Source organism: Sander lucioperca, chromosome 8, assembly GCF_008315115.2.
Source record: "Sander lucioperca isolate FBNREF2018 chromosome 8, SLUC_FBN_1.2, whole genome shotgun sequence".
In the NCBI taxonomy this organism is placed as follows: domain Eukaryota; kingdom Metazoa; phylum Chordata; class Actinopteri; order Perciformes; family Percidae; genus Sander; species Sander lucioperca.
The window spans coordinates 36919809-36945658 of NC_050180.1; the positions used below are offsets into that span (position 1 = coordinate 36919809).

The 25850-nt window shown below is 39.5% G+C and overlaps 2 protein-coding genes across 2 annotated transcripts; both read right to left on the minus strand.

Annotated features, from left to right (window-relative positions):
* Window positions 1-815: 815 nt before the first annotated feature.
* ccnyl1 (cyclin Y-like 1) lies at window positions 816-12757 on the minus strand. Its single transcript, XM_031279628.2, has 10 exons — window positions 11701-12757; window positions 9739-9813; window positions 9272-9315; window positions 8245-8345; window positions 7801-7836; window positions 7658-7709; window positions 6270-6389; window positions 5086-5252; window positions 1233-1395; window positions 816-992 (listed from the first exon to the last, which is right to left on the minus strand). The coding sequence occupies exons 1-10, from the start codon at window positions 11861-11863 to the stop codon at window positions 876-878; spliced, it is 1038 nt and encodes a 345-aa protein (XP_031135488.1). The 5' UTR covers window positions 11864-12757; the 3' UTR covers window positions 816-875.
* A 4730-nt stretch (window positions 12758-17487) lies between these two features.
* Window positions 17488-24664, minus strand: creb1b (cAMP responsive element binding protein 1b). Its single transcript, XM_031279699.2, has 8 exons — window positions 24485-24664; window positions 20907-21016; window positions 20573-20719; window positions 20376-20476; window positions 19580-19731; window positions 18605-18790; window positions 18014-18167; window positions 17488-17789 (listed from the first exon to the last, which is right to left on the minus strand). The coding sequence occupies exons 2-8, from the start codon at window positions 21006-21008 to the stop codon at window positions 17645-17647; spliced, it is 987 nt and encodes a 328-aa protein (XP_031135559.1). The 5' UTR covers window positions 21009-21016; window positions 24485-24664; the 3' UTR covers window positions 17488-17644.
* Between the last annotated feature and the right edge of the window lie 1186 nt (window positions 24665-25850).

Here is a 25850-nt window from a genome sequence, read left to right on the forward strand (position 1 = left end):
GATTATTTATCAAAGGTCTCATTGTGTAAATATTTTGTGAAAGCACCACTACACTACAATATCGTTGCGGTATCGAGGTATTTGGTCAAAAATATATTTGATTTTCTCCATATCGCCCAGCCCTATGTACACGGTTTATTTTAAGACAATCCCTCATACACTGGCCTGCTGCTGTAAATACTCACCAAGAGCACCAAACGTGCATTAATCCACAGCAAAAAAATCCAACAAATGCACTTTTTCCTCCCGTTTGAGGCAACTTTATATTAAAAACTACAGTACGTGCTGTTTTAGGAAAATACTGAGCCTTTTTATGAATTAAATGTTTTTGTGAGCCATATTAAATATTTATGTCTTATTTATGTCTTCAGTACAAACCACTGGCCTTGGGACTGAATACCACTGACGGGGTAGGGAACTCAGAAAGTACACAGAGAGACTAACACATTGTTAGTTTTGGTCTTCCCATGGAATTTGGTGACAACTTACATATAGAATAACACCAGGCTGCATGGAATAACTCAAATACATTTTGGAAAAATTACATTTTTATGACAATACAAAGACTACCCTTCTGAGACTGAAACTGCAGTAGAGCAATTCCTACTTAACACGTTCTCTGGGACATAAGGGACAAGTAAGAAATAAATAAGGGATTTAATAGTTGTGTGGTAAACTTTTTAGGTTAACACCTTATTTTCAAGTGTAATTTCTCAGTCAGTTCTACAGCCGTAATGCAAATTGCCGTCATACAGTAACATTTCAAGCCTGAATCCTGCTTGATGTGGATGTGTTGAACCTGTGAGGTTGACATTTGTCCGGGGGTTGGCTGTGGGTTAGCTGGGCTTTTAGAAAACAGAGGGCAGCAGTCTGGCCTATGACAGCACAGCATTGGAGCGTCGTATACCTATCAGGTTGTCTGCGCTGCAGGATCGTCTCATCGCTGTTTGACTCAGGTCCTTATACTTGTCTTCACATAGTCTTGAAATGGCCTGGACAGACAAACACAAACTCTGTTACTGATAAGTTCTCATAGAAAAAAGGTAAATAGATCATTGTGTTTTAACCAGAGGCGTTTGAATTCAAGAACTCTGCAAGATGAGAAAATGATAAATCGGCTCAAGTGCAGTGGGCTCGCTGCAGAGCAGAGAGGTAAATATTCCAGGTGCATCGTAATGAGACAAACTGGAAGACCAGAAATTGCTGGTCAACGGCTGAGGAGGGCAGCTCACCTCTAGTTTCTGGGCGCGTTGGTTGTTGAGAGGCTCCAGGGGGAAGCTGAGGTTGTTGTCATCAGCCAGCTGCCGCAGATCGAAGTAGTACTTGGCATAGACACTGGCTGGCACGTTGATATTAAACTGGAGAAGTTCCAGGAAGTGGCGCTCCATCTCATTCCTGAAGGGTGGAAAGAGACCTGAGGGTTATTCCAGACAGCCAAAAACCCTAACTCAACTCTAGAACTTTAGGACAGTGTGATAGAGGAACAGAGGATTCAAGTCCTAGACGCCCAGTAAAGAAATATAAGGGACGCAAGGTCATCTTCTCAAGCAGTTTAAGTGTATGTCAGAGAAGGACAACGCTGACCATGATCCTGTTCAGAACACACAACTTTGATAAAATGGACATGAAGACCTGTGTATGCATTTTGATCAGCCACTTGGGATACTGAGGGTAAAGTGTTGACAGCTATTCAATAGAATAAAATATATTTCTATTCTTCAAAGAAGAAAACCTTTTTCTTTATCTGTGTTTACAGGTGATATGATTTTACTAAAGAAATGGTCACACTGTAAAAGTCAGCGGAAGGACCTTATATGTCAGTTATTTGTGCATTGACTTTATACATTCAACATGGGAAGTGCTCATGGAGCGAGAAGGAATCAAAGATCTCTTCCACAGAGATCACACAAGACACAAATACACACACACTTGCAGGCAATCAGACATGTAACTCCGAGCACCCACAGCTCATCTTTTTCCAGACTACAACCTCCATCATCCTACCTCATCATCATCATCACAGCCATGAGAAAAGCTAAGGGAGGTGGTCACCAAGGAGACTGCATCTAGGATGCTTTGTTGGTCAGCAAAGGTGGTGAGAGTGAGCGTGCGTGAGTGTGTGTGTGATGTCTGGTCTCCCAGGGCAACTAATGGAGTGGGCGAGAGCCAGGGCCATTATCTAGAAGCATTGAGAGCACTTGAGACCCTCCCCTGCATTTCTCTCCGTCTGTCTCTCTGTTTCTCTCTCTACCCTTCTCCCCATCCCTCCATCCAGCCCCGACCAGGCTCACAAAGACACTTGAATGGCAGCAATGAAAACAGAGCAGAGAGAGTGTGGGTCATACATATATGAGAGGAAAGAGAGAAAGAGTCAGAGAGGGATGGGGACTCACGGACATGCAGGCAGTGCACGCACCTTTCCAAATAAAAAAAAACAAGCAGGCACTTTCAATCTCTTTTATACACATACACACACAAACACACAGAGGAAAAGCAATTGTAGGAAATAAAGTCAGGGGGCTCAGAGTGCAGCCCTTGGCCTCTTCACCGGCTTATAGCCTGAGGGACAGCAGATATATTACACCCGCTATCTATCCCAGCACTCATCTGCCTGCTTTAAGTGCATCTTTGTTGTTATATTTCCTTTATTAGCAAGCATGTTGAGCCAGAACCATGTTGTATTTGTTAGGATTCTCTTTTTCTCAAAAATCTGGAGCTCAGAAACACAAACACAACAAACACCCAAAGCAACCAAATTTAGGGATGAATTTCATATGTTACCACAACTGAGGAAACAATTTAAAGGGTAACTACCGTTTTTTCCTGACAACATTATGGAAAGGATTTGTAAGGAGTTCAACCTTTCTGTTGAAAAGTAAAATCCTTTTTTTAAACATAAAAAACATCCGCTGAATTACGTATCATTTTAATTAATAATTAATAATTTTAGCATTGTAAAATACACTTCATTCCAAGTCGACAGAAACAAAATAAAACTATAAAAAACTATTTTAGGTCGTCTTTCCACTTTTCCAACAATCACAACTTTTGGTTGAAATAAACACATAGTTTACTGATTTACATGTGAAAATATGTTGGCTCTATACACGCTAAAAGTATTACTTTTTTTAAATGGAGTCTGGTGGGTTTAGCGCTAGCGACCTCAGAGCTGTTTCTGGTTAAACAGAAAAGGTCTCAAAGAGGTTTTAAAGGTCTATCTCTGAAGAGATCCTTTCCATAATGTTGTCAGACACTTAGAATATGAATATGAGCCCGTCAGTGGCAAAACGAGCACTTTTGTGAAGGTAAATACAAGCTGGCCAATTGCCCAATTCATTTACATTGTAGCTTGTTTCGCTGCTGCCGACTAGAGGTGCAACGATGAATCGATTAGTTGTCAACTATTAAATTAATCGCCAACTATTTTGATAATCGATTAATCAGTTTGAGTCATTTTTTAATTAAAAAAATAAGATTTCTCTGACTCCAACTTCTTAAATATTTTCTAGTTTCTTCACTCCTCTGTGACAGTAAACTGAATATCTTGGACAAAACATTTGAGGACGTCATCTTAGGCTTTGGGAAACACTGATTTTCACCATGTTTTGACATTTTTATAGATCAAACAACTAATCGAAAAAATAATCAACAGATTAATCGACTATGAAAATAATCGTTGGTTGCAGCCCTACTGCAGCGATCTTGCTTAATACTGGACCAATGTCAAAGATTGTTGTTCCCACCAGACACTTAGACACAAAAACATAGGAAAACAGGGTCCAGGTTGAAAAAAAACAGTAGGTACTTTTTAAGATCTTTTTTTTGGCATTAGTTAAATGGCCTGACACTTATTAACAAGCAAGCAAGCTCGACAAAAACAAAGCTACACCATTACTCAACTGTGTATCCAATTATTACAAAATGGGCCTGGGCCAAGGTGGCAGCAAAGCAGCCCAGGTGTCCTTTTTCCTAACCACATCCTCCTGCACTTCCTGTAGGGTCCAGTGCGTTCCCAGGCCAGGTAGGACATGCAATCGCACCAGTGTGCTCTGGCTCTTTCCCTGGAGTTTTCTCCCACCTAGACATGTTTACAGTATGTCTACGAGGGTTGTCCAGGAGACCTTCTGAGCAGACCCAAAAAAACCTCAACTGGTAGCAGTGGTAAACTCTAGAGTTATTTTCAGATTTCATTTCACTAAGGGTGAATGATACGGAGTCCCGGAAGGGTCGCAGCGAGATTTTTTCAGGGGACTACTTTTGCATTCTCTCGCAATATGTTTTGCATTCCCACGCAATAACTTTTGCGTTCCCTTGCAATATGTTTTTGCGTTACCTCGCAAAACGTTTCTTCTTCCATTCCTTCTGTGCCATGTGCTGATTTCCACTCAGCTGCCCAGCGCAATGAATCAGCTCGTTGCATTTTACTTTGAGCTGGGAATTATGCTGATATACGGCGAATAGAATGAATGAAGACACCCTGCCCCAAGAAAACTCTTTTAGGGTTCTTGTATATGAGATCTCTTGCTCTTATCATGCCCCAATATACTTTAACTGCTTCAGTTGGAGCAGAAACACGCTCCTAAACCTAACAGAAAAATCCAGCTCCCAACGTGGGATTGGGGGGGGGGCTCAATCCGACCATTTCTGTAACTTTCTGAAACCAATGATTTGTCATTTACACCAACTTCTCCCTGTGATTGGCCAGCTATGCGGAGGCGAGGAGCCAGGGTTTGAACTTATCTATCCAACTCTCTCTCTCCCCTAATTATTTCTGTCGCTTTTCATGTAAACAACTGAGAGCAACACTATGAATGTCTTCCAGGAGAGAAAATGTGCCCCATTATCCCCATATTTAAACAATACTGTCTCCCCCCTCTCTATTACAGCATTTTTTTTTTTTTTTTTTTTTTTTTTTTAAATATACTGTAACTTGACTATAACAATCAGTCCAAGGGGTCATACTACAATCCAAACTCACATCTAAAATTTAAAAATCTATTTTCAGAACATCGCATCTAACGTGACAAATATTTACTGCAAATGCCTCCCATCACAGAAATGATTTGAACAACAACAACAACTCACATATCCTCCACAGTGATGTCTTTAAGGATCTGGCAGTAGTCTACGTTCCACACAGCCTGGTCGTCCCAGACTTTGGAAGCCAACAAGATGGCTCCCAGGACGATGCGCTTCCAGTTGGCGGGGCAGATATCCAGCTCAGCGTAGGTCAGCAGGCGCTCTAAGTACACCTTGAGGTAGAAAAATGTTTAATGGTCAACATTTGAATTGGGAACTGACAGGGTTTTTCTCAGTTGAATCCTTATTAATTCCCTTATTAGTTTCTTATATGCTACCACATATTATGTACCAACAAATTCTCCTATACATGTTTAGTGGTATTGTAACTGGATTAGACCTACTACTTAACTAATGTTGTACCTAGTAAAACTGTGTTTTTATTCTTGAAATGGAAAACACCTTTGAGGATAATGATATAATCTTATTTTTCTTTCATACATTACTCACTGGAAACAGAACACGCCAGAGCAAATCAAATATGCTGCTAGCTGCAAAAACTACCTTCATTTTGGTGATATTATTTGGGACCGGCTTGCTATTTTGAAAACATAACATTCGTGCACCTCAGTTTGAAAAATTCATGTTAAATTCAAAACGGCAAAGAAACTGTGACAGAAATGCATTAGTCTTTCATCGCCACATTCTAAAACAAATCTGCTCAGTCTTTAACATCATATAATATGATGCTTTTAATCTTCTCTGATGTAAAGACTGTGTTGTGTGATCATAACACATACACCTGTCAAGTGCCATTTGGGACAAATCAGTTTGTAAGCGTTTACTGCCCTCTGGTGATCAGTTTATAGTAATACCACAGTATTTACCTACATGCACAAAAAACTTTGCTTCTGTGTTCTACAACTTTACCAAATGTAGTTTCAATAATGTCTTGTTAGATTTCAGAACAACTATAAAAAATATTTAGCAGATTACGATAAAAGCATCTTAACGAATGGCCTTAGACTGATATAGGATTCTAAAAGTACCTAATAAAAATATTTTTTTGTGTTTGAGTGTCCGATTTGATAAAGACTTGTACGACAAAAATGTAGACGTATTCAGTGTTCCAAGAATTTTGCAGTAAACTAAACTCCTCACTGAGTGGCAGGATTTCAACAATATTATCATTATTCTAACAATATATTGGTGTAAGTAAAATCAAAAGCATCATAGAGAGACAGACTTACTAGAGTAACAATGGCACATTCTGCAGTGAGCTGTGCGGCGCTGAAGAGCGTTCTGACGAAGCGGTAGATCAGTTTGTGTTCTGGGTCTACACGGGAGTAGTCATCTGGCACTGGCTCTCTCTGTCTCACACACACACACACACACACACACACACACACACACACACACACACACACACACACACACACACACACACACACACACACACACACACACACACACACACACACGTCTGAGGGGTGTTGTAGATTCATCTGGACTAATTTGCCTCTTGGTTATTTGGTTTGGACTCGGAGGCAAGCATTTGAAATATGTCATGTAAAAATCCTGTTTGTTTGGAAAGCAGCTTTCCCTGAATCTCTATAACAGAGATGGCGAGTGCAACGTAAACACTGCCCATAGAGTCACATGGCTGCGTTTATGGCAAGTACACCAGGTTGATACATACCTGAATGTTCCTTTAATATACAAAACTACAAGCAGATATTTAGTAACAATGTTTGCTTCATATCGTCAACATTGATATTAGTTTTGTCCTAAATTTTCCTCTTAGCCCTCCCCTCCCTTTGAGGTCATCTTCAGCTTGGAGTGGCCCCCAAAACACTGAGCTGTGAGGGTCGGCGGAAAAATAACCACATTGTGGAGTGAGACACCACTCATGGCTCATTATCACAAGTCGACAACTGAATGGAAACCGTTTCTAAAAAGCACAAGAGAGGATGAGAAGGGACAATTGTTTCCTTCTTGTGTTTTTTTTTTAACCAGTGAATCACATCCATTTTAAATGATGCATAACTGACCCCTACGGTTTATGTTTTTCCGTGAACTGTTCGCATTGTGTTATGGATAGCCCTCAATGCCAGGTCAGTACTGAAAAATCTCAATTTGAAGGAAGAAAATGGAGTACAGCTGTCACTACACAAAAAACAGGTTTTGTATTGGGACACCACTACGTTTCAGATGGATGTGCAATCGGATGGAAAATAATTGAAGGCAAGGACAAAAAGAAAACAAAAGAAATAATGTCTCAAATAATCAAACATATACATTTTCTACATTTATTCAGATTGTATGTACACAAGGGATAAGCTATTGTACCAGATCTCATCTCTCATCTTGGTGTATGGTGAATGGTTATGGTTTTCCAGTTGTTAGGTTCAGATTCAACATGCAAGTAATTGCAAATAAATTGCAGCAAAATCTTAAAGTTGCTCAGGCCGACTGACTGATTGGATAGATGGACTCAATAATAGATAAATGACAAAACCACTGGCTTGAAGGAATTGCTTTTTGTTCATCTGTCTTGCTGATGGGAGCCAGGTGCTGAGACACTGACTAGCAAAAGTCACTGTTTCAGAGTTTGAGGAAATCCCATCAACATACTCACTGATAAGGGGTGCAACTTCTCATCAAAGATGTCCAGTGACCTGCCTGAGTCCCTAAGGAACACATAATACACCTGTCAACACACTTCACACACATGCCAGTTTTAACAATATAATGTGCCACAAATTAAAAATGTGCACTTACCTGTTTTTGATGTGGTAGTATATTGCTAACGTGACACTAGAAAAAGACAGAAAAATGAATGATAACGTAAATAGTGTTGATTAGTTTTTGCATTACATAGCTTAAATAACCTACATGGGAGAATATGCTGCGTGTGTGTGTGTGTCTGTGTGTGTCAGACCACTGTGTGACAAAACATCTGCACACACTCAGCAAGGAGGCTTTATTTAAACACACGGAGATAATCCTGATGAAATGCGTTTTTCCAAATTTCACTGAAATAATGTCATTACAGAGGACTGTCCTAAATTAGGCGTTATAGCATCTGTTTCAGTCACGCATCCATTAAGTATTACTTAGGATTACCACCCTGTGATGCAACAGGATTTTCTCATGTGAAATGAGCGACTTTTGGACATCACAGCCTTGTGTGTTTGTGTTTCTCTGTGTGTGAAATTCTCTCACCATTTGATTGTGCTTTTGAGGTTTGGCTGACTGACGGTGTTGTCGTCTATGAAGATTGTGGAACAGGAGCTGTATTTCTTTGACATTGGACCAGGAGATACCTTGAGACATTGAAATCACACAATCAATAACTTGAACTGATCACAGGACAGGAAAAGTCTTGGTGGCTGCATTTCTTTAGGCTATGTTTTAGATGGAAACAATCTGAAGAGAAAACGCAAAAGTGGCGTTATTTATTTTTATTTCGCGTTTAGACGAGCGTTACGTGGGGGGAATCTGCGTGCATATGGTGACGCAAAAGTGTGTGAAATGCGATTCACCAAGTCCACGCGCCTGCGTAGAACCTTCCTTCTACTTATCTCCCTGTCTTCCTCCTCTCCTCAGTAGCGTGCTTCGCAACAAAAGCTGACAATTTTGTCTCGACAGACGAGGAGGTGGAGTTATTGCTCCAAACAACACACACACACACACACACACACACACACACACACGTTTTTAAGCCCCAAAATTGCCGTCTAAACGAAAGGCACATCTGATCAAATATTGGGTTGTTTTCACCCGCGAGCGTATTCGTGTAAACAGGGCCTTAGACTGGTTCCACAATTCTGAACAGTTTCCTCTCTCTAATAGGTCTGGTGTTAAGGTTTTCTGGTTTACCCTTGTTTTTACTTGAGCTAGATGTACTAGCCTTATCTGGTTAATGGACATTATGAACCGCTACTATTGTTGGCAAAACTTCCACTGTTCTGTTTCAACGCCAACTCTGTGTGCTATGATCCGATGTTGTTTCACAGGCTTTTTTTCTACAATGACATTTTGGATTTGGAACAACATTAAGATATTGAATACACAAGATCTACTATCAGAAGCATAAACCAATTCATGAAACTAACTACCTTTAAAAACTTTAACTGGCCAATCTACAGTGTGAAATAACCTCCAGGTCAGTAAAGAAAATATAGCTTTGCACATACAATCAATTCAGCAATCAGATTTATGCATTTATTATATTTAGATTTTGACTTACATGACTGATATGATTTATGTGGTTGCTTTTCCTCTTGTCTCGTACTGTAAAGAAGAAGAAATGTTCAACAAAGCCAAGCTACAAGCAGGAATCAGCGTTCAGACTCTGCACTGCATCTAGTAAATAATCAAATATAGTATTACACCTGAAATGTTTTGGTAATTGTTTACTTGCAGCTTTAATTGACTTAATTGTTAGAGATGCTTGTGGCTCCAGTTTATTAATACCTCAACCCCTGAAAACACATTTGTCTTAACATTCAACACTAAATTGTGTTTCAAAATAGTGTGTTTGCTCTTCAAAGTATCTTACAGAAGATAGCTAATGTGAATCATCGCTGTGTGTGTGTGTGTGTGTGTGTGTGTGTGTGTGTGTGTGTGTGTGTGTGTGTGTGTGTGTGTGTGTGTGTGTGTGTGTGTGTGTGTGTGTGTGTGTGTGTGTGTGTGTGCCATGTTAGGATTGCTCACCATCTGTCTGGGACTTGCTAAGGAAGATGGTGCTTGCTCGGGCGTGGTCAGACGGGTTAGACTCTAATGCCAGCTCTGAGAAAACAAGAAATGTACATTAGTGCTCGCTTTGTAATGACAATCTGTCAATAAAGGCACAGTGTGTGCTACTTAGCTCTCACTTGTAGGTAGTGATAAAGCCACAGGAGAGAACAGGAAGCTATTAGCTGACACATCGATCAAATATACTGATAATAGCACTTAGTGTAATTCTGTGAACTCACATTATCCACTCTAAAGAAATAATGCTTTGGATTTATGTCACACCAAAAAGCCAAGAGACGAGCAGGAAGTGAAGATGGCTGCTAGACAGATTTGGCAGAGCTTCACCTTAATTACCAGATTATGTCTGTAGGTTGGAGACTGCAAAAGACTTGACACCAAACAAGACTTAAGTAGTATAAAAAGGCTACAATTCCTACACAGTTCGCTTTCTGCTGAAAGTCAGAACTTTACCCTCATAATGACCGAGTAGCAGTGTTTGCTCCTATCACTTTTTACATTTTACTCAACACCAAATCACACAGTGTAAGCATAAAAAGCAGACACTGAACTTCTACCAGAAACACCTATAAGTTATGTAGTAATATTTCCATCACCCGGTCTTTAAAGTGACAAAAGTTTGACCAGTCTTTTGTCCATAAATAAAAATGTTAGTGATCAAGTACCATATTAAGGCTTTTTACTCCTATACATGTGCGTTAAAAATATACTTTATTAGATTATTATTAGATACTGCTGGCTAAATATTTGTGGATATTAAAACACTTTAGACAGAACTGTAAATTCAAGCAATGCAAAACACAAAGACAGCACTGGTTTACACACAAGCATGACTTTGAGAATTGTGTTCTTTATCTAAATCTGTGCAGACAGCACATTACATAAAAGACTGGGGATTAGGGGATGGCCGCATTTGTGAAGTGAGAACAGCAAGAAGAGACATGAGGAATGTAGGAAGGACAGTTGGACAGATTCTGACCCTCACCCTGCCAACAGCTGCTCTCGCCATACTGCACTCACACACTACTGTCCACAACAACATGAATGGGATGAACACTGTGCATGTCTGGGAGTGAATGAGGAGTGGCGACACTAGGACTTATAGTACACAATTGAGTTTGGGCCTACATCACAGCGAAATATCTGAGATGCTTTCCAAATCAGAGGCCTGCATCACAGCATGTTATCACAGCGTGAGCAAAAAAAAACTGTGAGGGGGGATTGTCTAAAGACATGTCCCATTTGCTAACCTTAGTTACATTTTATCTCTTTAACAATTATGGGCATGGTGATGCTAAGTTAATGGCACATTACAAGATGCAGTTTGTGTCCAGTGAGCTTATTTGAAAAAAACATGTTTGTTCTGGCTAAGGCGTGATCTCTCTGTATTTGTACTTTCTTCCTCCCCCACCCCACTCAAAAATAGGCCATGGAAATAAAACTGAGGTTGGTTAAAGACAACAATGAATGGATGATAAGGGGCTTGTTTTCATTGCTAATTTCTGAATGGTTAATTTGATGCCAGTGTGATCAACATGATGCAGTGCCCATCATCATCATCATGGCAATAGCTGAAGAGGGTGTCTGTGTGTATATCCCTGCAGTTATGAGAGAGTATATCACAAAGTTGTTACACTAAAGCTTAACCTTGTTTGTGTGTTAATATTAGTGGAGGGGCTCCTTATGCTGACACAAATAACTGGGTGTGTGTGCACATATGGTTTGGTTATTTTCTGATTCTGTCATCAAAGTTTGTGTGCTCAGAGTCATGTGAAGGAGCTTCTTCACTATGGCGGTGACTAGATTACGATTAACCTCCCTATAAACAAACAAAATGGGTGTGACTTGCATGGGCTCAAACACATGAAAGGTTAAGTTTGAAGCGGTCTATTTATCACTGGTTTTCAGGTGGACACATACCATCAGGGACTTCTCTGTCGCTTATATGCTGCAGGTAGGGTACTGTGTTGTCATCGCTCACTTCGGTGCTGGTCTGGAACTCTTCCAGCCGCTCTGCCGGTTGTCTCGATGGTAGTTTGGGGCTCGACTCGGGAGAGACGCAGCATGACACCTTATTCCCCATCCCAAACCGGGCGTTAGCTTCACACTATTGCAGCCAAGTCCAAGTAGTGGAAATATTTGTAGCTAGCTAAAACAAGCCTCCCCCAGCTTCACAAACATTACCAGGCTTTTGTCAGTATTAGCACACTATCTTTGCGTGCTAAATCGCCGCTGTCCACCAACCTCCTGGAATCGCATTCCTGTCCATTTGAGGGTAACGTATGTAGTGTAACAGTCAAAGAGGAGCTAGCCACACATGCTCACCTTGTTGTAGAAAATATGTGTCGTCTCATGTAGATAATATTCGACGTGTTCTTGTAATAACAACAAGCGGTTGTTAGTTAAATGCAAGGGCTCGCCAATTCATTCATTCATCCATTCAACATGCTAGAGAGGCGCTGCTAGGTAGCTAGCTAACTAGCATTCTAGTAAGCTAGCTAGCTAACTAGTTAGCTTATCAACTTGTTTCTACTCAACATTAATAAAAAGTTTTGCTATCGTGTAAACACAATCGACTCTACAAAATAAACATGTTACGACTTTAAACCGCCAAATTCTGGCAAATACATTTCACGAGACTTTCCAAACAATCCCGCAGATATCTTTGAGCCCTCAGGTCGGCGTGTGGCCAAATCTAGCCCGAGGTTTCTGCGGCCTTCAGTGGAAAATAAAGGTAAAAAGAGAAAAATCCAAGAACGTAGGCACGAAATTCTAAATGAGGTCAGATTGACCAAGCCCTGTCCCAGTTCCTCAGTAGACAACCAACTCTAGTAGCTGGAAAGAATTCCCCCATCAGCGCCTCCACCCCTTCAGATTCTTGTTGGATGTAGCCAGTCCCCACCACCACCGCCGCCATCTGTTGCCGAATCTCACATACATACTGCACTACTTGGCACAGGGATTTTGTAGAACCGCCCACTTAGACATTCCATTTACTCCCACTGGCTAATAAATCAAAACAAGGACCTTTTGAAGCCGCTTATTGGTTAAAGGAGCTGTCTGTTGGAGACGTTTTAAACCGATGAACTGTATTTACAACGCTACTATTTCTGTATCATCAACGACCCACACCCTTTTTTGACAGTGGAAACTGAGGCCCGTCCTCTATTGCACTCTATCTACCTGTCAATCAATACACCCTCCTCATTCAAGCAATATGACATGAACTTTTCCATTTTCTGCTACTTTAAGGGAGTAATTAATACTTTGTGTTACTACATTCCTCTGACAGGTATACTTTGCAAATACAGATTGGTATGCTCTATACACATAAATGCATCTGTAATAGCCTACTGCAATATAATAAAAAATATCACATCTGCATAATGACTATTTACCTTTTGATACTTCATTTTATTTGTAATACTTCTCTTCACTTAAACAACATTTTGAATACAGAACTTCCACGTGTAATGGAGTTTTTAGTTGTTGTTTTTTTAAACTAAATGTCTATTTATTAACGTCAACAAATGCTAACCCAGCTCTTCAAAATTGTACTTAATTGGACTAACTTGTACTTGGAAACTACCTGTCATACCTGTCTTTCAAATTTAAAAATTACCCCTTCATGGTTCGTCAGTGTCAGTCATGAATGGATTGTTCACATTGATTAATTCACAATAAAATACATAACAATCTTCAAGAGTAGTTTATTGCAACATAGCGTGTGTTTACAAAAGAGTGATGTAATGTCAGAGTAACAGCACTTTCCAATAATGGGCTGGTATAGTTTTATAAGGTGACAATGTTGAAACAAACTGCATATAACTCATCATTGGGTGGCGTCTTTACAAGATACTATATAATACATGGCATTGTAAATGTATACCTTGTAAAAGTGGCAATATATAAACTGTTAACATTAAAAGTTAGAAAACATGTTATTATTACTGTTCTAGAAATTCTTTATATATACTTTTACACACATGGATATCAATCTGTTTCATGCACAAGTGAGTCCGGTGGGTATAAACTATTCTGGCACAGAAATGAAAACACTTTTGGTTGGAAAGGACACAACAACAAAATATTATTACTAGGTTCTTTTCAGCACCAGCACTGGATGAGAGGTGGATTTTTTATTTGTCAGGATACACAACACAAAAGTTTTAATCTCAGTAACTCAGGTATCATAATGGCATCGGTTTTAAAAAGGTTTTGAGTGCTTCCCTGGTGCTACCCAGCCCCACACACATATTTAAACCCCTGGCCCGATTACTCATCAGTTGTTTCTTAATAGTGATTCTATTAAAGTTACTGTTTCCTCTCGTCTAAAATAAGCTTTACAATCAGCGAGGCCAAAAGTCTGGTTTGTCAGTGGGGGTTTGATTACTTCAACATTTTCAGATTCCTCTAAACCACACTGTGACAGGTAATAGGAAAGCAAACCAGGGACAACACATACAGCTACGGGACATGCTAATGTGTTGTGAGTTAATACGAGAGGATTCATTCAAAGCCTTCTGCATTACTCCAAGTATGAGGTGCTGTGGGCTTTCTTTAGCTGATTTAACCCTTTAATCATCTATAAATTACAAATACATACTGTACAATATCAACATGTTTTAAACTAGAAAAATAAAACTGGCAGAGCTACCATGAATTTTAGAAAGTAATATAAAAGAAACAAAACACATAAAAGGAACACACTCTAATTGTTAGAGCGAGCATTAGTGCCCCAAAAATTTCCTTTCAGCTTAAGAATGAGGTTTTGAAACTCAACTCAAGGTCCACTTACTTGCTTTAGGAGCTATCAGCACAACAAACCAAAGACCATTTTTGAACAAAGATGGGTTATTATCGTACACTCAGATCCGTCCACGTTTGATCACATGACTGAAGTTCATACTTGGTCACGTAATGACGTAACTGAGTAAACTGCTGATAACGGCTGAGAGATGCAATTGAAAGCTTTGGAAAAAGCTATTAAGTTGACTTTGAGTTAAGTTGATTATGTCAAACTACCACGGTTAAGATTGAACGTTGATGCAGCTCAGAAATAGAAGCTACCAGGATATAACTCGAGCTCTATGAGTATGCCAAGTTTCAAATATCCACAGTGAGCTGGAGGAAACAATTAATTTGGAGTTTCTATAACAAAATCACATATAGTATCTTATACTCAAAAAATGTCAAGTATTTTTTTGTTTTGTTGTTCAGGTTAGTTTCCAAATTAAGCAAATACTTGCATCTGAAATTAAAATATAATGTAACTTGTCAAGTAAATGCAGTCAAAATACAATAAAATAAAGATAAAAAGGGCTTCAGTGCTTTCATTTGAGGAATTGGAAGATATAAAAACGGTTACTGATGGAGCCGTTTGTGCTGAGATAAAAAAAACATTTAAAGTTAAGAACGTGTGGAAGAAGCCACCGAAGGTTCTGCTGTGCAGTTTTCAAATTAACAAAACAGTTCATTATGAAACTGATTTATGTTGTGGACCCCGACTGCTCTCAACAGACTCGCTCTTCTCTACAAACAAACACTGTCGATCCTAAACAGAATACGGCACTCCAAAATATAACATCTCCAACAAAGGCCTTTTCTTTTACACTTAGCTGCCATGACATTGGTAGGCCTGGTGGATTACATGAATACACACATACATTGTCTTCTATTGTACATTGATGCATGTTACAAATATGCAAAGTTGGTTTCATACGGGCCATAAGAACATTTTCCATATCAAATAAACAGAAATACATGAGGTCTACACATGCTGTAGAGTCTATGTACAGTAATATAAAAAATAAACGGACAAATACGTACATATATCTTCTCAAAAACCACACACGGCCCCACAAAAGGGAGCTCTTTTCACAGAATGCACATTTTCGTGGTTATTAGTGTTAACTCATGAAATTGTAGCCTATATCTTCTGTAGATTTTACAAAGAATCTGCTACACATTAAATAAAATGGCTCTGCAATCTCACATTTGTCGCAATCCATATTTTACCACCATTTAACGGACGTCGCAAAACAGACACATTATTGTAAAACACTGAAAAATAAAATGTCACAGAAAATTGTTAACTTTGATCATGGTGGTCATTTTTTTTATGACAAACAATTTACAGTCTCTGGTGTTTAAATTACTCAATAAATGTGCATTTTTGTACAAACTGGATATTATTTTTTTTAAATCTTTTTAGACATCGCTCTCATCTGTTACAAGACAACATTTTATTCACCCAGTTATATCTGGGGACACAGTGAGCCACAGGAGCTGAGAGTTATAAACAAATCCCCAAGTATCTAAATCACAAACACACCTTCATGTCCATTAAAATTGTGCTTTGCCTTGAAAAACTACTTGTGTGCAGAACCTCAGTAAGTACTGTCAGTCAAAGCACCCAGGGTGCGTGACAACTTGTTTTCACTTCCAAATAATTTGGTTTAGATAAAATGGCCTCGTGTTGCTGCCATAATGGACTTAAGCTAGTGAGTAAAATGTTTGCATAACTAATAGAAATGTTGGCCAAAACTACAATAATGTGACCCCAGGTTGCAAAAACAATAATCTTTCTTTAAAACTGTGCCTCCGCTTGCTAATGATCTCAATTTAACAGCATCTACAACAACCGTCTGTTGTGGAGGAGCAGAGAAACATGAGTGAATTTAAAAGTGGGACGTCCCTCTACAATTCGTCCCCTTTTAACAATCCACTGTCTGCTGACACACACAGCTCAACTTCCTAAAAGATCGGCAGTTGGTAGCATCTTTAAAAACACTTATAAAAAAAATATTGTTTATGCCCAATTAGTTGTAGAGTTGGTTTAAGTAGAGATTCAGAATTCATTCAAAGCCTTTAACCGCCCGCAACTGACTGAGCTCGACTTTTACAGAAATGTCCGACTCTTAACTGCTGTACAATTTTTTTTAGGATAAAGTATGTTCTGAACATACTTTCAATGTTTCCAATAGTATTCAAAATCAATGAGTTTTTTTTTTTTTACAAGCTGGATCTTGTTGTCATAGTTTTGGCCAGTGGACTGTTTAACACTGAACTCACCACCGTGAATGTACAGTTACACAATGAAAATATTCATTTATATCATTTAACTGCTGTTTTAAACCGGAGTGCAGGTTAAATATAACTGCAGATAACCATGGCAACAATGGTGATGCTTCAAGGACAACTTGTCGGGGATTATTGCTTACATAGTAAACACAAATGGAAATGCTTGACTGGAAGTCGGCCAATAAAATATGAGCCTTAAACACTTAAGGTCTAAGTAGAGGTGACAAACGTTTGTACCCCAATACAACCATTATGGACCATTTGAATCAGCAGGTTGGCCTGGAAGTCTACCATTTAGTTTGACGTGATCTGGCTAAGACAACAAAAAGAGGCCATGTAGATGGTGGAAATGAACCACAGGGGTAGTATCTCCTCTGCCTCACTGGACTCTGTTGTCAGACATTTTTCAGTGAAGTATCTCTGCAATGACCGTGATGAGGACAGTGTTAACTTAACATGAGTATTAGCCAAATCTGCGACAATAAGACGCAGGCTCACAGACAAAGGTGTGTGAAGCAACATGTTAACCGTCGTCAGCAGCTGATTTGACCCTTTAAGTGATCTTGCACAGGATTGTAGCTGCTGTTTTAGTGTACCGATATTGGAAAGATTGTGATTATTTTAAATGTATTAGGCCTATCGACAGCCTACTGAAAAGAAGGTTGTATAAGCAGAACCAGCCATATGTAAACTGGAAGGCAGGCAGGCAGTATCAAACAGTCAAAGTGTCTGAAGAGAACTGAAATGCTACTTGGCCCAGCTTGGTGTTCAGAACAAGGAACTACTCCGATTTATGGCAGTAAAGGTCTTTAAGGGCTTTCAGTTCTTCGATTAGTGTCTTATTTTGGTTCTCCAGGACGGCCACTCGGTTTTCCAGACACTTAACATACTCCTTCTTCTTCCTGCGACATTCACGGGCTGCCTCTCTGTAGGAAGGATAAGACCAAATTTGTGGGGACATTTTTGTGAATGCTATATCATTTTTGTTGTCATCATACAGTCTGATTTTTATTAAACGCACTTACCCCAGACTGGCTTTTAGACTGGCCTGTTATGTTATGATATATGATTTTGGGAAACTTGTGATGCAAGAGCAAAGCCGCTATTGAGACCAAACATACAAAGACACAGATTCCCCCTCATTTCATACCTGTTCTTCATGAGGCGGACTTCCCGTTTGCGAGTGACCTCCTCTGTAGCACCCTGGGTGGGGAGGGCGGGGGATGAGGCCATGACCACACCCGGGGCGATGGTGCTGGCGGGGGCTGCTCGGATCTGATAGGCCTGGACGTCTCCGGAGGCAGCTGAAAGGTGTGGTAGTCAGAAAGTGGATGTTAAGTTCATTTTAATGAGAAAAAACACTTTTCCCTGGAGAATCAATGTTTTATTAGCTCGTTTGGCTGACTGAGAATAGTGAAATGTTTTTGTCTTTCAAGATTCAAGATTTAAAATTCTTCATTAATCCCACGAGGGAAATTCACACTGTTGCAGCAGCAAGGGATAGGGGGGGAAAGTACAACACGCTCTAAAGATAAACAAACAATAAATACATATAAGTAAAGAGAATAAATAGTAAACAGTTAACCTAAGGTAACTTTGCTACCAACAGCAGAAATGACTAGAAAGAAAAATTGCTTTTCTGCAGTTGGATGTATAATGAAAAAGGTACATTTACGTAATGGATCTAGGTGCTAACTTTAGCCCTATTACACACCACTTCATTAATACAGTCCACTCTCACCCTGGACCACGACCTGGTTACTGGGAACCAGTATCTGCTGGCCGTCGCTGGTCTGTGCGTACTGGAGGATGGTGGCTCCAGGCTGGGTGGCGGCTGCTGCGTTGGTCATGGTCAGAGTCTGGATGCCCTGGACTCCATCTGTACCGTTATTGGCCAGCTGAATGGCTCCTCCCTGTGTGATTGCAACTGTGTGTTTGGTGAAAGGGAACAAATGAAAGAAATTACTCAAATAAAAAAAAAAAAGCGTAAATAGTCTTTTGAGCAGCGCGCTTGTTTCGAACTTCACTCAGTGTTTTAATGTCAAGATTAATTATTTTATTTAGATTTGTTTCAAGGGAGATATTATTGAGTTCATACAGTGACTTTGTTGTGGCTTCTCTACAAACACTATTTTGTTATATTTGAATATAAATTAAAAAAAAAAAGTTAAAAATTATTTTTTGGGCATTTTAGGCCTTTATTTGACAGGACAGATGAAGAAATGAAAGGGGAGAGAGAGGGGGAATGACATGCAGAAAAGGGCCGAGGTCGGCGTCGAACCCGGGCCCGCTGCATCGAGAACTAAACCTCTATATATGTGTGTGTCCGCTCTACCAACTGAGCTATCTGGGTGCCAGAATATAAATAAATTCTAATCCTGTTCTGAAATAATTCTTTTTTTTATATATATACACTTATTTAAACTAATAATGTGTTTTTTTAGTAATAAAAAAAGATTGTGATTGGTTTAAAGAAATGCCAATCAACCAGAGCACGTTTTTCGATGTGTGGACTAGCGAGACCCTCCTCCGGAGCGCTGTGGAGGAAGGTATGGCAAAGGGAGACTAAAAAATCTGATACCCATCCCTAATTGTGACACAAGCTGTAATGTTTGAACAGGTAGTGACAGGTGGAGTTCAACACCCCAACTATGATGTTTGAATTACATCAACCTGCAACCTCAGACAGAGCTCCACTGCACCAAACATCACCTACTGTATTGTCCGCTGCTGGTCTGGTAGATGGGTGTGGGCACAGTAACAGTGGTGATTGAAGGTGTGGCAGCAGCTGATGAATCCTCCTCAGCCCTTTCCTCCTCGATACGAGGGACAGCCGGTGCGTCGGACGAAAGGTCGTTCAGGATTTTCCTGTTGGGTCAAACAACAATGGGAGTTACTCACTCATGTGATGTCATGAGCTGAGGTTGTCATGAGAGACAAATGTTACACTTATTCATGTGAAATATTGCATCAGTTTAAGTATCCCCATCACCTTTTGATGATCATTTCTATGCCCCATACATGTAATCCTCATTGTTTTTGCCACATTTTTATAAGAGCAATTTTTAATTTTCAAAAAACTTCTAGTTAGTAGTTATATAAAGTAAAAAGCAGAATGTGGACAAAATAAATAAGAACTGATTAACCATATAAGCAGGTAAAAAACAAACAAGAATTGGTGTTTGCATAGCAACGCAAATTTTATAGAGTTTTGTTCTATATTTTGTATTATTAATTATGATAAAATATTCATAGATGCAGGTGAATGCTCTTAAAAAATGTAAATAATGAAGCCAAAGTTGTGTTGTCATATGAGCTTTAAAAATGTCAGTGTTTGATTTGGTTATAAAATATCATAATTGCCTTGCCAGTCTCCTGAAAGTGCTGCACGCACGCACACACACACGCACACGCACACGCACGCACACACACACACACACACACACACACACACACACACACACACACACACACACACACACACACACACACACACACACACACACACACACCTGTAAGAGGGGCGTCGTGACAGAATCTCTCTGCGCTTCTGACAGTCAGTGACACTGTCTACTGACTCTTGTGAATCCTCACTTTCTGCTATGGTGGAGATCTGGAACAATCAAACAAACCTTCTGACTTATTGTTCTTTACATTGTGGCTAAATATGAAACACCTGAAACTAGGTCTGTAAGTGTATGTGTTTTACCTGTACAGCCTGGACCTGTGGGGACTGTATAACAGACGGCTGTGCAGCCTGGATCACTCCGTGGACCTGAACCGTCTGTCCGTTAGGAAGCTGTACCAGCGTTACTGTGGGACCTGTTGCTGAGGCGTGGCCTGTTGTCATGGTTACCTGAAATTTCAGAAGTGATGTGCTGTCTGCCATGTGTGTACACTTTAACAATAACTTTTTTATTTTACATTTAAGGCATTAAAAATTCTTTTTGTTACAAAATGTTTGGAAACCAGCTCAACTTGCCGAGCCTCGTAGCAAAATGCTACTTTTCCCGATATCTAATGGTGTTAACATCTTCGGTTACCTGTGCTAAAGTAGCGATCTGTGCCTGGGTGATGTGCTGGGTTTCTGCCTCCGTCACAGCCGTCTCCACTCCCTGCTGAACCTCCACGGACTCCATCTTCATCGGCTAAGCTAAGGATGAAGATTTGAAGAGAAGCTGTTAAAACTTAACTGCAGCCACAACATCTGTAGTTATCAAGATCACAGATGGTTTGTGTGCTTCAACCTCAGCAAACCATACAAACTGAAAAACACATACAAGCAAACACAAAGGAAATGTGCCATAAAATAAGAAAAGGCAGTACAAGCAAAGCAAATTTACTGAAAAAGTATATTTGAAATGCACATGGAAACCAACAAAGATGTTAATTGGGTCGCAAAGGAGTCACTAATGACTACAATATTATAATATATAACTATTTTATAATATATAATATTACAGAATGTGTCAACTAAGTACCATCTCTGAGAAAACAAGATTCCCTTAATTGTTTATTCTTAAAAAGTTCCAAGAACACTCCTTGAAGAAGTTTGTTTTATCTCAGTTATGTAAGATATCACAAGGAATGTTCACTTATGGTTCTTAGGTTATATACCGTACATCTATAAAACTGTAAAATGCCCTGGAAGCTTCTTCTACTGTAACTAATTATGCAGTTGAAATGTTTTTACTACACAACAATGTTGCAGATTAGAGGTCTTCACAGTTCAACTTGGTTCCGAGCATAGACTGAATTATTCATATTTAGGCCAAATTATATTCTAACTGACCAGGTAGTATTTCCGTACATTTAAGTTCTGTGTGTCTAACACTCCACTAGATCCAGGCAGACTCATCAGTCACTGATCAGATCATGCGTCATAATCATCACATGAAAATGTTTTTTGAGGCAGCCTGAGAGAGTGAACTGTGGAGTGCAGGAAAATGACTATTGTTGTTCTTTTCAACTGTGGTGGAGTATCATGCTGCTGCCAGTGATGGGGTTTTCTCTGTTTGACACAATAACATTTGGGGTCTAATTATCTTTAGGTCTATTTCAGACTAGGTCCAATTGTCTTCAGGTCCTTCAAATAAAGTTTCTTTTTTGGAAAACGAACTGCAGATATCTTAAGAAAATGTTCTTACATTTATTCTAAATCATATAGGAATGAAGGAACCTCAAAGGATGTTCCCAGAATGTTCCTGCAATCTAAAAAGGTTGGGAATCCCCCTGATGCCCAAAAATGTAATTCTAGTTCTAGTCTATGGTAAAGAAAAGTTGGTCTTCTGCTGCACCAACAGTAGTCATACAATTCAGTATGAAGATATGGGTGCTGAACTCAAGGAGGCTGAATGTGTGCACTTGATAATAGCATCTGCATCTGGTCTTGATTAATTACGTGGTGGAGCACTTAGGAAAACATCAGGGCAATTGTTAAATAACTGGTCCTGAGGTACCTTCAAACAGGACAGGACAATGATGTTCCGTGTTGACTGATCTTATTTTTCGGGGTTCCACCTGTAAATTCAGAATAGTTCCATTTCTGCCACTGACCACTTCCATCAAAGTTTATTACACCATAAATAACAATATATATATATATACACAAGTTTTTCTTGTCTCAAAGTACCTTAACTGTGACCCACTGCACCTTACTGTTTTTTAAAGTGAGAAAAATACATTTGTGTCAGGTCCTACGCAGATGTAAGAAGTTATGACTTAGATAGCTGTATAAGTCTGTAATGAAAGAATATGAATGGTTTGGCATTAAATTATGTTTTAAATAAAATAATAAATGGGCTCTTATGTATCACGAGGTATTCAACAATATCAAAGATTTACAAACCACTTTCTCTGATACAGAGATGCCACAGATGTTTGTTTTTTTACCGTATAGTGCTTAAAATGTACAATAGATGTACAATATGATGAATATGACAATAGGATGCTAATCAAGACAAGCAACCTGCCATAAATATAATCTTCTACATTTATGAATCTGATAGTGTTCAGTTTTTGTTGACACCTTGACACAGAGTGGTGTTGATTCACCTGCATTCTGGAGGATGTAGTTTGTGGTGGTGTCAGAATGGATTTCATTTTAGTTCAAGGTGTTTCTATTCATATTGAATACACTGTGGGAAAATATTAGAAAAACCAAATGGAGAATGAAATGAATGAATAAAGAAAAACGTTGAAGGCCAAAAGGGGGTGTGGTGCTACAGTGGTTACAAGTTTGTCTGGATGAACTGTTTATACAAGACTGGCATCCCAGCATGTACTGCTTACAATAACGATGATGTGGTCTTCAATCCCATGTTCTGATATTTTTATTTATTATATATTTATTTCTTGTTGGTGACAGAGTTTCGCTCAAGTCAAAAGGACAATATTTGCCTCTGAAATGAAGTCGAAAGTATGACTTTCTGTCATGCTGGTTTTGCACATGACCATACCACTACTTTTGGCACTACCCTCATTCCCACTGTAAACCAAAGTCTCTCTAGGTATACACTGTATGTATACACGTTTCTGTATATAAAAGTAACTGAATATTGTTTAATTTGATTCTATTTAAAATATTTGTATGAATGTTCTATGCGTCGGTTGAATTAATAAAGTACAGGTAGCTCAAATTTGTACTTACAGTAAGTACAGTACTTGAGTAACTGTACTTAGTTACTTCCACCACTGATAATAACCCCTGTGATTCAACCCTGTCTTACTAGACAGAAGAAAGTAATTCATCTTCTGGATACTTTAAACTCTTGTTGATCCTCCTGCTCTGAACCAATCCACCTGCAGACATTATCATTATAATAAAGGAGCTTATGAGCCTGGGAGATCTGACTGCAGGCGGCTCAGTGAGTGTTGATCTGGTAACGTGTTGTTCAGTGATCTCACACTGTGCGTAGCTTCTCTCTGCTGCATGATTGGCTTTACACATTTCTCCCTCTGCTTTTCAAAAATCACTTACAAGTGTGACAGCAGTGCCACATGGCCGGGCAACGCCCCCTCAACGCACACACCGAAACTATTCAAACTAAAAATACAAGATGCTTGTTGAATCTCCGGGCCTGAGTTCATGTTTTCAACATGCAACCAAACGCGACGGCCTGCACATGGCCGATTTCTATCAAGACAAAATGAATGGAAAAAAGAAACAAGATAATTATCGACAAGTTGAGCAGGTGTAGATTCAGAAATAATATATATGAGATTGCAAACATTAAATTAAATCGAGCAAATAGCAGAAATAAATTAACATATCGCGGCTGATGTGTCCAATGCGCCGTTAACTGGGAAAACTGCGCACATCTTTGCGCATACATCTCTGTTTCTTATAGCATAGTTTGCCATTTGAGTGTATTAACAACGCTAAAGTCCTATCACAGTTTCTGTTGTGTTAACCCACAGACTGTCACTCCTGGTTCTTTATCAAAGCCGCACATTTGCTCCCTTTCTCCCAAACAGCCGCAGCCTCCCCTCCCTCCATCCTGCTACAAACACACCGCGGCGCCATGATCTCTTTGTTTCCTTCGGGCCGAACCCGACCAGACCAACACTTTATTCGGCCGCGACCGGTCTCTCTGAGACCCGGGCAGCGCTCCGTCCTTACCGATACAGACTCCCTTCGTCACTCCCGGGCCTCCGGAGCTCCACTTTTATTCTGGCCGACACGTAAGAGCCCGCGTCAGGCTACACCTCCGCCGCGTCACCGGGAACAACAACACGGAGATTGGAGAAGAACGAGAAAGCAGATGGCGACAGTGGGCGAAAATGACCGACGTGGGAACGGAGAAGGGCGGGAAATACCGAGGAGAAGCGGATCCTAACGACACCCTCCTGCTTCGTAAAGCGTTTGCCAAAAGCAGTTTAATAATTATGTAAGGAGAACAACAATTAGATTAACACGGTGGTCATAAAAGCCTGTTATTAACTAGAACTTAAAGGGTCGTTCGGTTCACCTAAATCACATAAAACTGATTTTCTTCTTTTATTTTTAGTTGAATATGGTTATGAAACTGGTTTTGGTGGGCAGTACAGGCAATTTCAGTGAAGGATCTGTAACAGGCTTGCATTTACTCCAACACCGAACCAATTTTGAGGTGCTTGTACTTGAGTATTTATTTGAGTATTTTGAGTATATTTTTTTTATTTGTATGTTAGGCTACTAATTCACTACATTTTATTTTTACTTCACTACATGTATTTAATACCTCCAGTTAGGCTACTAGGTACTTGCAGATTTAGAGTAGAAATACAAATATAAATCCAGTAATAAATTATGATATGTAATTATTGATTAAGGATTTTGGTACGCTTAGTAAGCCTATGTTTTGATTCTTATAGCCTACTTTTGTTTTACTCAAGTAGGATTTTGAATGCAGTATTTTAAAACTGTGGTATCGCTACTTTTACATAAGTAAAATATTTGGCTACTTCAACCACTGGACAAAGTGAACTCTGTTAATCATCCCAGGTAACCATTACATTGTTTCCATGGTATACAAGTTGATGTTTAATTTGTTTATGTCATCTTTTTACGTTATCATCAGTACAAACATAATAGTATTTCCAAGCTAATGGTACCTATATGCATAAGATACCAAAAAGGGGAATTATGTTTTGTGATTAGGTGTACTGACCGTTTAAAGTTGTATTCATAAAATCTTACTACAATACAATATCTGGTGTATTGAATGGCTGGTACATAACTGCTCTGGGCTACTACACTATAAGAAATAGGACTTTAAAGTAGAATGTGACAGGTCGGTAGAGACACTTCAAGGAAGAACCTTCTCTTGATTCTCTTATTGCAATGCTGAGCATAGTTTAGGGAGGCTGGAGCCTGTCTTTGCTCACACTGGGCGAGACAGGGTCTATTCTTGAGATCACATTCACACACATGGACAAGTTAGTCTCCAGTTAACTGCCAGGAGTAACATTCCCGGTGGATTTAAACCCAGGACCCTCTAGCTGTG

Excerpts from the sequence above, each read along its gene's own strand:
- ccnyl1 (XM_031279628.2), bottom strand. The coding sequence starts at position 11,863 with ATGGGGAATAAGGTGTCATGCTGCGTCTCTCCCGAGTCGAGCCCCAAA. Across the intron at positions 9,814-11,700 it reads CGACAGAGAAGTCCCTGATG|AGCTGGCATTAGAGTCTAAC; the intron begins GTATGTGTCCAC and ends TTGTTTTCTCAG. Across the intron at positions 7,837-8,244 it reads CTCAAAAGCACAATCAAATG|TGTCACGTTAGCAATATACT; the intron begins GTGAGAGAATTT and ends GTCTTTTTCTAG.
- creb1b (XM_031279699.2), bottom strand. The coding sequence starts at position 21,008 with ATGAAGATGGAGTCCGTGGAGGTTCAGCAGGGAGTGGAGACGGCTGTG. Across the intron at positions 18,791-19,579 it reads GACCAGCAGCGGACAATACA|TTGCAATCACACAGGGAGGA; the intron begins GTAGGTGATGTT and ends CCAAACACACAG. Across the intron at positions 18,168-18,604 it reads TAACCAGGTCGTGGTCCAGG|CTGCCTCCGGAGACGTCCAG; the intron begins GTGAGAGTGGAC and ends CACACCTTTCAG.